This window comes from Elephantulus edwardii, unplaced genomic scaffold, assembly GCF_000299155.1.
Source record: "Elephantulus edwardii isolate Elephantulus edwardi_28Jun2011 unplaced genomic scaffold, EleEdw1.0 scaffold00005, whole genome shotgun sequence".
Taxonomy (NCBI): Eukaryota; Metazoa; Chordata; class Mammalia; order Macroscelidea; family Macroscelididae; genus Elephantulus; species Elephantulus edwardii.
Window position 1 is genome coordinate 8,554,517 of NW_006399755.1, and position 17,564 is coordinate 8,572,080.

General features: G+C 39.9%; 1 protein-coding gene across 2 annotated transcripts in view; it reads left to right on the forward strand.

Moving 5' to 3' along the window:
• Positions 1–2,335: 2,335 nt before the first annotated feature.
• The window catches only part of ZYG11B (zyg-11 family member B, cell cycle regulator), a 139,963-nt gene continuing 124,734 nt past the window's right edge, over positions 2,336–17,564 (forward strand). The window contains exon 1 of one of the 2 annotated variants that reach the window (XM_006879687.1): positions 2,336–2,553. In XM_006879687.1, coding sequence (XP_006879749.1) covers positions 2,551–2,553 — 3 coding nt within the window. In that variant the 5' untranslated portion in view covers positions 2,336–2,550. The remainder of the gene's footprint in view (positions 2,554–17,564) is intronic. The other variant, XM_006879688.1, reaches the window with a different exon arrangement.

Sequence of the window (17,564 nt, forward strand, 5' to 3'; positions counted from 1 at the left end):
AAAGATTAACTCCTATCCAGTATTCTGGGTGATAGATTAATAGAAAAGATTGAAACTGTTGACAGTTTCATCTTACCTGGATCCACAAGTGGCACTGGGTGTCAGCAGTCAGGAGATCAAGAGATGTATTGCACTGGGAAAGTCTGTAGTCAAGGTGCTCTCCAAATTATTGAGGAACAATGATGTTAGTTTGAGGACTAAGGTGTGCCTGTTACACTTTTCAATCACTTGCTATGCATTTGAGAACTGGACAGTGAATAAGGATGACAGAAGAATTGATGCCTTTGAACTGCAGTAGTGGAGAAGGGTACTGAATACATCATGGAATGCCCAAAGAACAGATATGTTTTGGAAAAGGTGCAATTAAAGTGTTTCTTGGAGGCAAAAATGATAACATTTCATCCCACATACTTTTGGCATGTTTCTAGGAGAGGTTATTCCTTGGAGAAGGTCCTTATTCTTGGAAAGGGAGAGGGACAGCAAAGGATGGGAAGACCCTCAAGTAGGTGGATTGACATAGTGATGACAGTAAGGGGTGAGTGTGTCAGAGATTAGGAGAGTAACAGCGTAGGGTAGGATAGGACAAAGTTCAGATCTATTGTTCATAGGGTCACCATGAAACTTACTAGACTTGATGGCACCTAACCACAACAAGAGTACTCTGAGATTTGGGTTTGAATGAATACTCACTTTGGATTTTTGATTAAAGAGATTTCTATTTGAAAGAAAGATAAACAGGAAAAAAGACTTTGACATTTAAAAATTGAAGCAAGACTTTTGGCTTCTAGCTCACTGAGACAAGGGAGCTCTGGTGGCTTCGAGGTAAGAAGCTGTACTGAAATCACGAAGGCATAAAGCTGGAGAAAGATAGTCAATCTGCACTGTGTGATTTATTGCTTCTGAAAAATCTGCTGGGTCAGTTCGGATTCAATGGCAAACAGCAAGAATTGTAAATGTGTAAGTTGTGTTGGTGTATATGTTTTTACTGAGATAAAAGAAAGATTGACATATGTACATGGAAACAGAGATATTATCAAGAATTGTCAGAAACCACGAAAGGTAAAGAAAGATCTTCTCTAAAACTTTCATGGAGAGCATAATCAAGTTGACATTTTGATTCCAGGTTGCTAGTCTTCAGAAGTGTGAGACATTAAATTTGTTGTTTTAATCCACGCTTTAATAATTTCTTTGCTACAGCATACCTGAATTAATGCAGAGGCCTTTGAGAAAGTGAGAGAGTGTGGGACCTAGTATAGTGTTGCTCAAAGTGTGTGTTCTTTGCACTTGTGATGGTCCAAACTTTGACTTGGTTTAAAACAAATGGAAGGTAAATGTTTAAAACTTTCGTGGCAAGTTCCCTTTGTTCCCCTCCCCCCTGCAGTGTACGTTTATTGGATCAAGTAATACAATTCTTTGACTTTTTTTTGTCTTTAAAATTTTTGTTTATCTAACCATTTTTATTGTGTTTCATAAAAACATGTCTTCCAGCACAGATAATTTAAAAAACACTGTAAAGTGTTTACCCTTAATTAAGAGAAGAAAAATTCCCTTGTAATGAAGAATGGAAAGTAGAGTATATGAGTAGTTACAGGTAGACTGGGAGCTATCAGTGACGATAGGATGTTGTGGCTGTTCTTTGCTTGCTTCAATTTTCTTAGGGAAATTTCTTAGGGCAATCTCAAGCAAAATTCTTGTCATGATGGATAGTAGAATCTAATTAGTTTAATAAGAAAAAGTAAAGGTAACAGGGTCAGTGATTTTGGGTCTCCATAGAGTTGAAAACATTTTGGGTTGGATCTTTAGAGTTGAGGTGTAACTGAGTTAGCTGAAAAGGGAGGAGGTTATGATGTGACACTTGGTTGATTAAAATGATTGTAATGGAAAGGTTCCAGTGAGTGGTAATGATAGATTAAGTTATGAGCCTGAAAGAATCTGAGGCTAGAGAAAAGCAACGCAGAGGGCTGGATTGGAAAAATTGTTTAAGAGAATGTTGAAATTATCAAGAAATATGGCAATTTTAATGAGTAACAAAGAACCAAAGTTGGAATTCTAAAAGAATGAAGGAGAGTGACGTATTTGTCTGAAAGTCATAAGAGACTGAAACAAGTGGATCGAGTAGTCTGTTGTCACGTGACACTCAAAGCGGTTATTATTCTTCAGAGAAGCGGAGGATTCGAGGGGGGCGGGGGTGTGGCTTTTTAAAGGTCTGTGCAGAGAGAACCCAGAAGCCAAGCGAAGAGGCGGGACCTCACGGCTGAGTCTGCGCACTGAGGGCGGAGGCGGGGTCAAGCGCCTGCTCTCGAGTGAGGGCGGGGTCTCGTGGGGGGTGGAGCCTGTGCTCCGGTTTGGGCTGCGGCTGCTGCGGCTGTTGCGGCTGTACTTCTAGCTTCTGGGTGCGAAGAGCCCGAGGCCTGGGCCGAGCCCGGAGCCGCCGCTCGTTCGAGCCTCCTGGAGCCTCCACGCCCGTTCAGCCTGGGGGCGGGCCCGGGCCCAGCCCGCCACCGAACCCAGGACAGAGGCGGCATACCCGACGACCAGGCCAGCACAGCCATGGTGAGGGAGCGAGGCCTGCGGAGCCGCAGCCTCCCGCCACCCAACCCTGCGGGCCTGCACTTCCCTAGCTGTATCTGTGATCTGTGTTTTCCCCGCGCCCGGCTTTTACCTGAGCCCCTCGCTACCGCCTCCTCGATATTCAGCTCCTCCTCCCCATACCTACCCCCCCATTGGCGTCCACCTGCAGAGGTGAACCCTTTTTGGTGACATCTGCTTAATCTCCTACCTCCTCGTTGACACCTTTCTCCCCCTTTAAGAACACCCCCAATGACAGCCTCTAATGCTGGCCCCCTTACTCCGTCCTAGAACCCCTCCCTTCTTTTTCTCTTCCATTTTGCTTTTTACTCTTCTCCGGTCATTCTGCTTGTCGATTTTCTCCCGTTGTGTTTCTCTCTTGCTCTTCGCCGTCCCTTCTTACCCTCCTGCACTGTTTTCTGCTCACTGCCCTCTCCCTTCTCTGTCTCTCTTCTTACCTCCTTGTCCCTTCGTCCTCAGCCATTCACATTTCCTTTCTCCTTATCAGATGTCCTCTCTCCCCCGCGCTCACAGCTGTCCCCATTTCCTTCTACGGGCTTCAGGGTCTAAGCAGGAACAATATGAGAGCTATTGCTCCCTAGGAGCTGTTGAGCGGGCACATAGGGATTATCTTTTTTTTTATTGGAGAGGGGACAGGGGCGGTATTGGAAAGAGCCTGCAAGCCTGTATTACCTAGAGTCAGGGCAGAACCTGAGTGTGAGTGTGTGTTTAGAGTGATGGGGTGAGGGCCAGCACTCTGACCTGATGGATGTACCAAAGTCTGTTGTATTGTCTGTACCGTCGAGTCGGAACCGACCCATAGCTGACCCTCCAGCGGGTTTTCAGAGGCTGTAAGTAGCTAGGGAAGCAGCTGGTGAATTGGAACCGCTTGCCTGTGGTTTGAGGGTGCAGCTCTTTACCACTAGGCCACCAGAGTTCCCTGTCAATCTATTTAGAACCAACAAGAAATGGTTTGAACTTGATTTGTGCTTTGAGTGCTTTTCATATGGGGATCCAGTGTGGGGAATTTAAAAATATGTATTTAGTAAAAGGCTTGATGATTGATTACTCAGAACAAATTGTTTGGATGCAGAGGGCAGGGGCATCTAAGTATTAAAATCAGCTTGACAGCCCCTAGGGACACACATTTGTTTTGCTCACTCAGCTTTTGATAGGGTGAGCCGTGCAATTTTTTTGTCCCACTTGTTTCAAAATAGATTGAGACTTCAGTTGGCTTGGCATTGAATTGGCCGCACTTGGGTTCAGTACATTTCTTGAAAACATTGCTCCATAATGTACAGCAGGTGAAATTTTGGCCTCTGTGTGGAATGAATAAGACAGTCTAGCCAAAATTGTCCTCTGGTAATCATGTTCTCCTAGATGATTAATCAATTTCTGTAACCCCTCCCATCTTGCTAAGGGGTTTACTGTAATATAATTTAATCTGTGAACTTCTTTCACTGATTCCTGCATTTTAGGTTATCAATTTTCTCTGACTGTGGCCATAGAAACTCTTTGCCTTCTATAGCTGATCACTGACATTGTGTGCTAACCTGATTTCTTTATGGAATGCAGTTCTTCAAGGCAGCAACCGCATCTTACTTCTTTCTGTTACTTAAAATGTCAAACAGATGCTTGAATGATTCACTTTATGGTCTCTTCTTACTACCTGACAAGTATTATCTTAAATTAAAAGTTGAGACAAGTAGTGGACTATTCTGAAAGGGAAATTTAGTGAGATGTGAAGATTTCTTCAGAATATAGAGCTGTATATTACCTAAGACAGCAAACTACTAACATTTTATAGGCATTGGCCCTCTCACTGAAAGAGAACATATGTTGTGGTATATGGTATTTAGGATTAAGAAGTGGCATTTGAATTAGACTTTGAAGGTGAAGTAGAATTTATGTAGCTCATTTTGTGAATGTAAATAGAAAGGATTTAGGGTATATTATAGGAAGTAGAGCTACTTCTGCATGGAGCATTGTGAGAACAAAGATGTGTAGTAGTAAGACATGAGGCTGGAAAGACTATTAGGCCTTATTGTGGTTTAAATTTTGCCTCCAGCCAACTTGATTTTTCCTTACATGTTAAAACACATACATGTGTGGTAAGAGTTGATGAGGGGAAAGTGTAAAATATTGGCTTATTTGAGCAGTAAATAATTTTTAGCTGCTTTTTTATTTTCCTTGTATACTATGTTGAGAAAGTACTTAATAAATAGAGCTGAACAAATGATTATTATGAAGCTTTGCATTATTTATTTTTCAAACTGTTTGCTATTATGCTGCATTTTGAATAGTTGATTTCTAAGATTGGAGTTCTCAAACTTTATTCCACATGAGAAGCACAGTGAGGGCTTGCTTGGCCCTCATTTCCAGGATTTGATTCATTCTGCCTACAATAGAGTTGGCATTTCTAACAGGTGATGCTGCTGCTAATGTGCATTACTCTATCAAGACCACTAGTTTAAGATGTTGCTGTTGTCAGTTGTTTTTGAGTTGTCTAAGACTCATGGCAACCCTAAAAACAACAGATCTGAACCTTGCCCTATTCTGCACCATTGTTGTTAGGTATCATCAAGTAGGTTGTGACTCACAGTGACCTACCTGTGTGCCATCCTCGCAATTGTTGCTGTAATTGAGTCCATTGTTAGAGTTGCTGTGTCAGTCCATTTTTTTGAGAGTGGTTTTCTTTCTTTTTTTTTTCCCCTGCCCCATCACTAAGCATAATGTCCTTCTGCAGAGACTGATCCTTCCTGATAAAATAGAAAATGTCCAAAAGCATAAGACGAAATCTTGCCATCTTCCCTTCTATGGAACATTCTGGCTGTACTTCTCCTAAGAGAGATTTATAAGATATAGTCGTTATTTTTCATCCAACTAATGACTTTTTTTTTAAAGTGTCAATGAATGTGCTGCATTAAGGATAATAGTGAAAGAGATGTGGTCCCTGCCTCTTGAATGTGTGGGGACATTATAGAAATCAAACGAAAAGAATTATTTTAAATATGTTGAGTGCTATGAAAAGGGGGTGTGGGGTTACAGAATGAAGCACTTACTCTTAACTGGCTTACCAGAGGATATTACTTCAAGAAGAGAACTGAAGTATTAAGTGATATGAGTTACAGAGTAGTCCAAATAGAAAGAACAGCATGTACAAATGACTTGTACTTGTCTTGCCTGCCTAATTCTGATATATCTTTACACTCTCACCTCAGAGAACTTGAGGAAACTTGTTTACTCTGCCCACTCCTTGCAGGAAAAACCAAGGTCATATCCTTTTCTGTTTGTAGCCTTTCTCTATAACATACATGTCAATTGTAATTTTACATTTATTGCTGTGATTAGCTGATTAATGTCTGTCTCTGCCTTCAGATTGAAGAAATAATTGACATATGGATTTTTTTAAATCTTCTTCCAAGGGTCAGCTGATGTTCTGACCTTTAGATATGACACTATTTTAAAAACAAATACATAGTACCTAGTAGAGGAATTAAGCAACAAACAAATTTATAAATACATAATGAGATGTATTTAGAAGTGCTAAGATAAAAAGTAAGTTAGGGTGAGATATAAGGTGATAATTAATTTATTGGGTAGGAAGCAACTACTTGAGATAAGATGATTGGGCAGCAACAACAATAGCTAGTGTTTTTTAAATAACTTTGCTGGGCTTGATTTTAAATATCTTATCTCATTTGAGCTTCAGAATAAGCAGATAAATAAAAAAGTAGAGGTTGTGTTTGACATGTCCTGTTTGTATCTTCAATACTTGCATAGTACTTGGTGCGTAATAAGTGTTCAATAAGTGTTGGTTGAATTAATCCATTATTTGGGGGGATGACCAGGAATTTGTATAGACTACATCAGGAAGCCTTGGTATTTGCAATCACTTGATATGCATTAGAGAGCTGGACAATGACTAGGGATGATCAAAGGAGGACTGATGCCTTCGAGCTCTGGTGTTGGAGAAGAGTATTGACTATACGATGGACTGCTAGGAGAACAAACAGGTTTGTCCTGGAGAGGGTGAAACCAGGCTGTTCCTTGGAGGCAAGGATTCTGAAGGCTCGTCTGACATACTTTGGACATGTTGCAAGAGGAACCAGTGCTTGGAGAGGAACATCATGCTTTGGAGGGTGGAGGGACAGTGCAGGAAAAGAAGACCCTTGATGGGATGGATTGATTCAGTGACTGGGGTAATGGTGCTAGGTATGTTGGAGACTGAGATTGGCCAGGATAGAGCAAGGTTTAGGGCTGTTGTACATAGGGTCACTATGAGTCACAGGTGACTCAACAGAACGTACCAACAACAACATTGGGAAGGTGATATTTGAATTGGGACATTAGAATATTTAGCAAGAATGTGTTAGGTAAGAGTTTGGGAAGAAAGTCATACTTAGAAAAGAGACCAGCTTCACCATAAAAATTGAAGAAGTATGTTATATACTGACGAATGTATGACTCTCAGGTAGAAGGTAGCATAGATGAGACTAATTAGGTGCCATTGAGTCGAGTCCAACTCATAGTGATCCTATGAACAACAGATCTGAACCTCATCCTTTTCTGTGCCAGGTTCACACTTACCATTGAGGCAGTCATCATGTTAATTCACCTTGTTGAAGGTCTTCCTGTCTTTTGCCACCCTCTACCCTTCCAAACATCATGTCCGTCTCAAGGGATAGCCCTTCCTAGCAACATTCCTGAAGTATGTGAAGCAAAGCCTTCAAAGAGCACTCTGGCTGCACCCTCTCCAGGACATATTTGTTTGTTCTTTTGATGGTCCGTAGGATGTTCAGTGCTTTTCTCCATCACTGCAGCTCAAAGGCATCAGTATTTCTTCTGCCATCCCTATTCATTTGCCTGAATCAGACACACCTTAGTCTTCAAACTGACATAATTATTCCTCAATAATTTGAGAGGTCCCTAACTGCAGACTTTTCCAGTACAATGCATATCCTTATTTCCTGACTGCTGGTACCAGGGCTGTTAAATGTGGATCCAAGTAAGATGAAGTTGTTTATAGTTTTTATTTCTTCTCCATCCATCATGATGTTGCCTATCCGTCCAGTGGTAAGAATCTGTTTTCTTGACCTTGAGATACAGTCCATACTGAAGGCTGCACTCCTTGATCATCTGCAACAAGTGCATCAAGCCCTCTTCACTTTCAGCAAACAAGGTTGTGTCATCTGCATAATGCAGGCTATTGATGAGCCTCTCACCGATCGTGATTTCACATTCCTCTTCACAGAGTCCAGCTTCTTGAATAATTTGCTCAGCATAGAGATTGAATAGGTATGGAGAGAGAATACAACCCTGCTGCTCTCCCTGATGCATGTGATACTGAATGCTGTGCCGCTGGTGTCAGATGCCGTAAGTCTGGAACTCCCAGATTAAGACAAACTAGGAGGCAGGATTGACCGTCCACTTCTTAAATAACAGGCTTTTGAAAACCCTATCAACATTAAAAGTTAGAATATAGAGTGTCTTAATTTATAGTCTAGGATGTTTTGCCTTATTTTATAAACTCAGTACCTGAGGGGGTTGTGTTTGTTTTATTTCTTGCGTTTTTTTTGGGGGAGGAGTTGGTGTCATAATCAAGAAAAGATTTTGAGGATGGTCATTCTACATATATGCAAATGAAACATGATTTGAAATGAGAAGAACTTTAAGTGTAGGTGGAAAATTAATGTGAACTTTTACTTTACCTTGCTCCATGGTGATAGTAATTTAAATTGGAATAATAGGAAAATTAAATGGGAAGATCGGGTACAACTCTGACTAAGTGCATTTTCCTTAGATGTGGTACCATAGAATTGCAGGAAAAGCATAACAGTGTTCCAGTTTGGCTCTATTTCTCAACTACTTCTCAGTTTTTGTGGTGCTGAAGAAGAGTGTTGAATATACCATGGACTGCTAAGAGAACAAAAAGGTCTGTCTTGGAGAGGGTGAAACCAATTTGCTCCTTAGAGGCAAGGATTTTGGAACTCCATCTTACATACTTTGGGCATGTTGTCATGTTGTCCTTGGAGAAGCATATCATACTTGGAAGGATGGAGGGTGAGCACAGGAGAGGAAGATCCTGGATGAAACAGGAGTGCTACAGTGACTGTGGCAATGGGGTCAGGTGTGTTGGAAATGGTGAATTTGGCTCAGGAAGAGTGAGGTTAAGAGTTGTGGTATATGGGATCGGTATGAGTTGTGGTCAGCGCACATAACAATAACAAAACAAGGTAAATTTACTATACCAGTGTCTTGTGTTTCCATGTCCCAAAGGTCATGTTAACATTTTCCAGTTACACAACTTTCAATTTTTGAGTGGTATCTGAGAAAGGAGTAACTTAAAAAAATAAATTATGTAAATTGTGGTGGTGGTGGTGGTTGTGTACTGTCAAATCACCTGTGAATCATATGACCCTATGTACAAGAGCCCTAAATCCTGCTCTATCCTGTGCCAATCTTACTGTATCCGACATACCTACCCTGATTATCTGAGTCATTGAATCAGTCCATCTCACAGAAGGTCTTTCTCTCCTGCGCTGTCCCTCCACCCTCCCAAGTATGACGTCCCTCTCCAAGGATTGATCCCTCTGTGCAACATGTCCAAAGTATGTCAGACGAAGCTTCAGAACCCTTGCCTCCAAGGAGCAATCTGGTTTAACACTCTCTAGGACAGACCTGTTCATTTTCTTAGCAGTCCATGGTATATTTATTACTCTTCTCCAACATCACAACTTAAAGGCTTCAGTTCTCCTTTTATCATCCCTAGTCGTTGTCCAGCTCTCTGATGCATAGCAAGTGATTGCAAAGACCATGGCCTGTATCAGACACAACTTAGTCTCCAGAGTGACATCATTGCTCCTCAGTACTTTGGAGAGGTCTCTAACAGCAGAGACTTTCCCATTAATTTTCTGGTTGCTAGTGCCAAGATTGTTGATTGTGGAGCCAAGCAAACTAAAGCTGTTAAGAGTCTCTTCACCATCCATCCTGATGCTGCCATTTGGCCCAGTGGTGAGAATCTTTGTTTTCTTGATATTGAGCCTCAATCCATAGTGAAGGCTGCAGTCCTTGACCTTCTGCAGCAAGTGCTTCAGGTCCTCCAGAGTTTCAGCAAGCAGAGTTGTGTAATCTGCATAACGCAGATTGTTGATGAATCTTCTTCCAATCCTGATGCCTCATTTATCCTCGCCCAGCCTCCAGGATAATCTGTTCTGCATATAGATTGAAAAGGTATGGAGTTATTTTGAAATATTTTAGTAACAAATATATTAAACAAATATAGTAACAAATATATTAACAAAAAAGCTGCATGAATTTTTCATTTTAAATTGAATGCATATACAAATCAAAATAAAAATCTACACTACCTCACCTTCATTAGAATATTGTTGTTAGGTGCCAGTAAATGTCTTGTAAGGACTGAATATACAACAAAATGAAATAGTGCCCTTCCTCTGTCACATTTACAACACTTTATATTAATTAACCCCTTACTTAAGTAACTGTGTTGTCTTCTTCTAAGGGACTGACCCCTCCTGATAATTATTTCTTCTAAGAAACATTCTTACTCTTCTTCTTCCACAATAGACTTGTTTATTCTTCTGGCAGCCCATGGGATATTAATTATTCTTTGCCAGCACAGTAATTCAGAGACATCAATGCTTCTGTCTTTCTTTCTTATTTGCATATTTCATTGTAATACTTTGTCTTCCCTAGGTGTCTTTTGAAATCATCTGTTCAGCTCTTTTACTTCAACATTTCTCTAATTTTCTTTAACTCTTCTCCCTTCAAGAGCAGGCTTCTTCTGGCATCCATTTTGGTTTTCCCACCCCCTCCCCCGTCTTTTTTTTAATTGAAATTTTAATGAAACTTTATAGAGACTTTGAATATCCATTCATTCATTGCTGCACATTTTCCTCCCTGATTACCCTTTCCCCAGTTGGTTTTTCTCTTTGAAAAAAGTAAAAAAAAATTCTTTCATTATTTTACAATCCTCCCCTTCCTTTGTTCATGTATGATGTCCTGGATGCCATCCGACTGTTCTCTTCTGGTCTTCCCAGTCATTAGTGCAGTGTGTCAAACCTATTTTTGAGATGATCTTTAAATTCAGTTAGCATATTCACAAGGCTGTACTTTAGTTCTCCAAGACTTGTTTTAATAGTCTTCTGCTTCAACTTGAACTTGCGTATGTACAGTTGATGACTGTTTTGCAGACGGCCCCTTACCTTGTGCTGACTGATGTTAAACTTCTTTATTGTCTCTTCCTGTAGATGTTGTCGTGTGTTGTTCAGTCAGAACCAACCCATAACTGAACCTTCAGTGAGTTTCCGGTGATCGTAAATTGCACAGGAGATTGCCCAACCTTCTCTTGCAGAGCAGATGGTGAATTCAAACCACCTAACTTTTCTATAGAATTAGTAGATTTGATTTCAGATTTGCTGTAATATCCTGATCCTTCTTTATTTTGAATTTACATATTACAATCACTAGTTTTATCCCTCTCCTCCTGGGATGAACCCTCCACAAGGATCAGTCTTCCACAATTGTCTGTATTTGTGTTTAAACCTTTCCTTAGTCTCTTTTTCCTCCTGCCACCATTTGCTCAGTAGTACATGTGTTCTTTGTTGAGAATTGTATAAGGTGATGTTTACTGATGTGAACTAGATTTAACAGTTTTTATGATGGAGATGGGGATTGGATGGGTAAGAGATGTTAGGTCAAGTGATGTCATGTGCTGTCATGCCAGCTGCAGCTCAGAGCATGAACAACAAATCTGAACCCTTCCCTATCCTCTGCCAGCATACTTGAACCCATTGTTACAATCACTGTGTCAGTGCATCTTGTTGAAGATCTTCCTTTCTTTTTCTGACCATCCATCTTCCCAAGCATGATGCCTTTTTCCAAGGTCTCATCCCACTCCTGATAACATACTCAAAGTAAGTGCGATGAGGCTTCTCTGGCTGTACTTTTTCTAATATAGACATCTTCTCTTGGCAATGCATAGGATAGTCAGTACTCTTTTGCCAACCCCACAATTCTCTTGTCTTTATTCATTTTCCAACTTTGATATGCAGTGGAAGCAACTGACAAAAAGACTGTGGCTTAAGTCAGAAATACCTTAACTTTAAACTGACACCGTTGGTCTTAAGCACTTTGGAAAGGTACTTGACAACACATTTTTCTCAGTTCAGTGTGTCTTTTGCTTTCTTGACTGCTATTATCATGAGTATTAATTGTGGATCCAAGTGAAATGAGATGATTGACAACTTCAGTCTTTTCTCCGTGATGCTGCTGCCTGTTGTTCCATTGGTGAGGATTTTTGTTTTCTTGATGTTGAGATATAATCCACATTGAAAGCTTTTTATGTATTTTATTGGATTTTTAAAAATTGTAGTCTTTGATCTTTGGTAGCAAGTGTTCTTTCAGTCTTTTATCACTTTGCATAAGCAAAGTTTTGTCACGTCTGTGTAATACTGATGGCTTTTGAGTCTTCCTCCAATCCTGATACCATATTTTTTTTTACATAGTCCAGCTTCTCAAATTATTTTCTCAGCGTGCAGATGGAATAGATATAGTGAAAGGACACACAGTTTCCCTGATTTTGGAATAGATACAGTAAAGGTTATAATCCTGACATAACACTTTTCCTGAGTTTAGACTTTGCTGTGTTCCCATATTCTGTTTGGATAACTGCTTCTTGGTCTGTGTATGGTTTTCTCATGAGCACAATTGAGTGTTCTGGGACTCCCATTCTTAATGTTAGCCATAATTTGTTATCCACAAAGGCAGATTCCTTTGTATTGTCAATAAAGCTCTAGTAAGCATTATTATTGAACAAGCTCTAATATATACAAGTTCTTTCTGCTAATGTCGTATGGATCTTGTCTTAAAGTAGAGAATACCTGAAAAGATGCTTACTTATGTTTTACTGATGATGCAAATGTATTTGACTTTTTGTTTAGATCTGTTATCTTTTCTTAATACCTTAAATGTACTCAACCTATGATAAATGTTTCTGGCCAGAAGAATTTAGTAGGAAAAGTTGAGGAGAAAGCCAAGTGACTTTGTGGTTAATTGCAAAGCATGTCTAGTATTTGTAAAGATATCCTTTCAGAGTTGTTGTTGTTGTTGTTGTTGTTATGTGCCGTCGAGTCGCTTGCTGCGACTCATAGCGACCCTATGTACAACAGCCCTAAACCCTGCTCTATCCTGTGCCTATCGCACTGCCTCTGACACACCCATCCCGATTACCCCAGTCACTGAGTCAGTCCACCTCATAGAGGGTCTTCCACTCCTGCGCTGTCCCTCCACCCTCCCAAGCATGATGTCCCTCTCCAAGGACCTGTCTCTCCTTACAACATGTCCAAAGTATGTCAGACAAAGCCTCAGAATCCTTGCCTCCAAGGAGCAGCCCGGTTTAACCCTTTCCAGGATGAATCTGTTTGTTTTCTTGGCAGTCCATGGGACATTCAATACTCTTCTCCAGCATCACAGCTCAAAGGCATCAATTCTCCTTCTATCCTCCCTAGTCATTGTCCAACTCTCTGATGCATAACAAGTGATTGCAAAGACCATGACCTTTCAGAGTACTGAATATTTAAATTCAGGAGGTTAAAAAAAAATTAATGGTAGGGGAGCTCTGGTGGGTTAGTGGTAAGAAGCTGCACTGCAATCTCAGAGGTATGCGTTCAAATCCACCAGATGCTCTGCTGGAGAAGGAAGGGTAATCTCCTGTGCCTGTCAGATCCGATCTGATGGTACACACACACACACACAAAAGTAATAATAATAATAAAATAAATAAATAATTTAAAAAATTAATGGTAAATCAGCAGAGGTGGGCAAATCCCTCCCCCAACCTGGTAATTCTTTTTTATATTTAGCTCTTTATTAGAGTTTGGGTTTTTATTTTTCTTATCTGCAGTTCTTATTTGTGTATTTGTTTTTCATAGCTCTCCAGTGCTTTAATGTCTGTTCAGTGCCATATTTTTCTTTTCTAAGGATATTAAAAGTACTTTGCATTATGCAGATGACACAACCCTGCTTGTTGAAACTGAGGAGGACCTGAAGCGCTTGCTGCACTGCAGCCTTCAATATGGATTGAAGCTCAATATCAAGAAAACAAAGGTTCTCACCACTCACCATTGTGATAGGTGATGAAGAGATTGAGATTATAAACAGCTTCAGTTTGCTTGGCTCCACAGTCAACACTCTTGGCACCAGCAGCCAGGAAATGAAAAGATGTATTGCAATGGGAAAGTCTACTATTAGGGACCTCTCCAAAGTACTGAAAAGCAATTGTGCCACTCTGAAGACTAAGATGCACCTGATCCATGCTATGTTCTTTGCAGTTACTTGCTATGCATCAGAGATCTGGACAATGACTTGAGACGATAGAAGGAGAATTGATGCCTTTGAGCTGTGGTGCTGGGAAAGAGTAGTGAATGGACTGCCACAAGGGTAAACAGGTTTGTCCTGAAGAGAGTGAAGCCAGGCTGCTCCTTGGAGGCAAGGATTCTGAAGCTTTGACCTACTTTGGACATGTTGCAGGGAGAGACCAGTACTTGGAGATGGATGTCATGCTAGGGAGGGTGGAGCAAAAGCGCAGGAGAGGAAAACTGTCTATGACATGAATTGATTCAGTGACGGGGTAATGGGGGTAAGACAGTAAGATTGGCACAGGATAGAGCAGAGTTTAGAGCTGTTGTACATAGGGTCGCTGTGAGTCACAGGCAACTTGATGGCACATAACCACAACAACAAGGGTATTAAAAATATTTATTGTTCTTATTGTTCTTGATTAGATAATACTAATTTTTTCCTTCCATAGGTCTTGTAAGGTTTTTTCCAAATCATTTTATCTTTCTGTGATTCCATTTGTATTTAAATATAACTTTTTGATGTTTATATACTTTGTTTCTTTGAAGGCATTTTCTTTCCTTGAAATTTTTCATTTTTTAATTTGAAATGAATAGGTTATATTAAATCTTCTCTAAGATCCCCTCTACCTCTTCAAAAAAGTAATAAGATTTTATTTTTAGTTTTATGAGGTATGTAACTAGAACATGTAAGGTTTGAGTAACACTGTAAACAAGTTAAAATAAGTACAACTCTACTACTAGAATAGACTAACTCTGTAGATGTAGTGCTGTGAAGTCTGGGCAAGCTGCTATTTATAAGTTTAATTAAGTTTTATATAAATTTGAACTTTTACCTCCATTGAACATATCAGCAAACTTTTCACATGAGAGATCTTTCATTTAAAGATTTACATAAAGCTTTAGCATTTAAAGGTACTTTCACAAAAGTTCTGATTCTTCTTCGCTACCTTTTTCTAATTTTATCAATCACATATATTGCTTTGATGCTGGATGCCACACTCCACTGGTATTTCAGATACCAGCGAGGTCAACTATGGTGGACATGTTTTGGTGGAGCTTCTGAACTAAGAAGAAAGACCTGGGAATTGTCTGAAAACTGGCCTGTGGACCATGATAGAGTAATGTCCCATATAGTTCTGGGAGATGAGCCTCTTTAGCTAGAAGGCACTCAGAATACACAGGTGACCGCAGCAGTGTTGTTTTTGTTGTTAGATGCTGTCAAATTGAGTACAATTTATAGTGACCACAAGAACAAAAGATCTGAACCTTATCCTCTCCTGTGCCATACTCACAAACTCGGACACACTCAAATCTGTTGCTGCAGTCACTATGTCAGTCCACCTGGTTGAGGGTCTTGCTCTCTCCACTACCTTTCCAAGCATCTTGTCCCTTTCCAAGTAATAGCCTTTCCTAGCAGCATGCCCAAAATATGTAGGATGAAGCTTCATCATCTTTGCCTCCAAAGAACCATCTGACTGCACCTTGTTCGAGACATAACTGTGTGTTCTTTTAGCCATCATGGAGTATTCACTACTTTTCTCCTATACTGTGGTTCACAGGTGTCACTTCTTCTTCTTTTGTCCTTGTTCATTGTTCAGCTCTCAAATGCATAGAAAGTGACTGAAAGACACTGAATCATACACACCTTAGACCTCAAACTGATATAATTGATCTGCAATAATTTGGAGATGCCCCTGACTACAGACTTTCCTTGATCTCCTGACTGCTGGTACCAAGTATATTAATTGTGGATCCAAATAAGATAAAGTCATTGACAGTCTCAATCTTTTCTCCATCTGTTAAAGCAAAGAATACCAGAAGAATGTCTCTTTGTGTTTTATTGACAATACAAAAACATTTGGCTGTGTGGATAATAATAAATTATGGCTAACATTGAGAATGGGAATCCAAGAACTTAATTGTGTCCATGTGAAACCTGTTCCTAGACCAAGAAGCTAGTGTCTGAACAGAGCAAGGGAACACTTCATGGTTTAAAATTAGGAAAAGCGTGCATCAAGGTTGCATCCTTTCCTCATATCTATTTAATCTGTATGTTGAGCAAATTACTCAAGAAACTAAACTCCTTGAAGAAGAACATGGTATCAAGATTGTAGGAAGACTCATTAATAACCTTGCTTATGCACATGACACAGCCTTGCTTAAGTGAGGACTTGAGGCACTTGCTGAAGAAGGTAAGTTGCTACAGCCTTCATTCATTATGGATTGCATCTCAACATCAAGAAAACAAAAACCCTTGCCACTGAACTGATAAGCAACATCATGACCACAATAGATTCAAGCATATCAGTGATCTTGAAGCTGGAAAATCACTAAGGAAGATTTTGTTCTGTTGTACCTGGGTCCACCATAAGTGGTAATTAAAGCAATGGCAGCTGACGACCACCACCACTTTTTGTGAGTCAAGGTAGAGGTTTAGCCGCAATCTTACAGAGAAGGAAACAGATCTTAATTGATTTTCCTAAGATCTAACAGTCTGATCCCTGCTTCTCTATTTGCCATATTTCAAGACTCATACAAGTAGTATAGAAGAAAATGATGGTAATGTATTCTTTGAGGTATTAATTCCTGTAATAATTCAGTAACTTGATCAGTTGATTTAGTAGCTACTTTATGGGATTTTTTTTGTTTTGTTTCTGAGAATGACTTTATTACATAAGATGTAAGAGAAGGAAGTTTATCTACCTCTCTAGGCTGTGATCTTTTTAGAACTCCGACTCCTTCCCTTTTATTTCTTTCTTTTAAATATTAAAGTTTTTTAATTTTAATTGTGATTTTAATGAAAGTTTACAGAAAAGTTGGATTTCATTCATTCATTGCTGCACATTTTCCTCCCTTCCACTTTCCCCAGTTCTCCCTCCCTCCCTCCCTCCCTTCCTTCCTCTCTCTTTTCCTTCCTTCCTTCTCCTTCCTTCCTTCCTTTCTCCCTCCCTTCTTTCCTTCCTTCCTTCCTTCCTTTTTTCCTTCCTCTCTTCTTTCCCTTCCTTCCTTCCTCTCTCTCTCTCTTCCTTCCTTCCTTCCTTCCTCTCTCACTTTCTTCCCTTCCTCTCTCTCTTCCTTCTCTTCCTCTCTCTCTTCCTTCCCTTCCTCTCTCTCTCTCTTCCTTCCCTTTCATTCATTATTGCTCAATTTCCTTCCTTCCCTCACTCAGTTTTCTTTGCAGTGTACCTCTTATTCTGACTGTTGTCTTAAATATAATGCCTAATCATATATTCCTTTTAAACAGTTCTTTCCTTCATCTGTTCTAATATAATATTCATTATCTATCCACTCTTTTTGTTATCCTCCAAGGCCCCATGCCAGTCCTGCTTTATAATGGTGGTGTTATGCAGTATTTGTCCTTTTGTGGCTGAGATATTTCAGTGTAATGTCCTCCAGGATCACTCATGTTGTGCAATGTTTTACGAGTTTATTATTTTCCAGTGCTACATTGTATTCCATTTTGTGAAATACCATTGTTTTTCTGCCCATTCATTTGTTGATGGGCACTTGCATTGCTTCCATACATATATTTAAAATCCCAAACATTAAGTGTGCTCACTAACCATTTAATTGTGCCTAATCCCCCATAATAGGTGTATGTTGTTAGCCCTT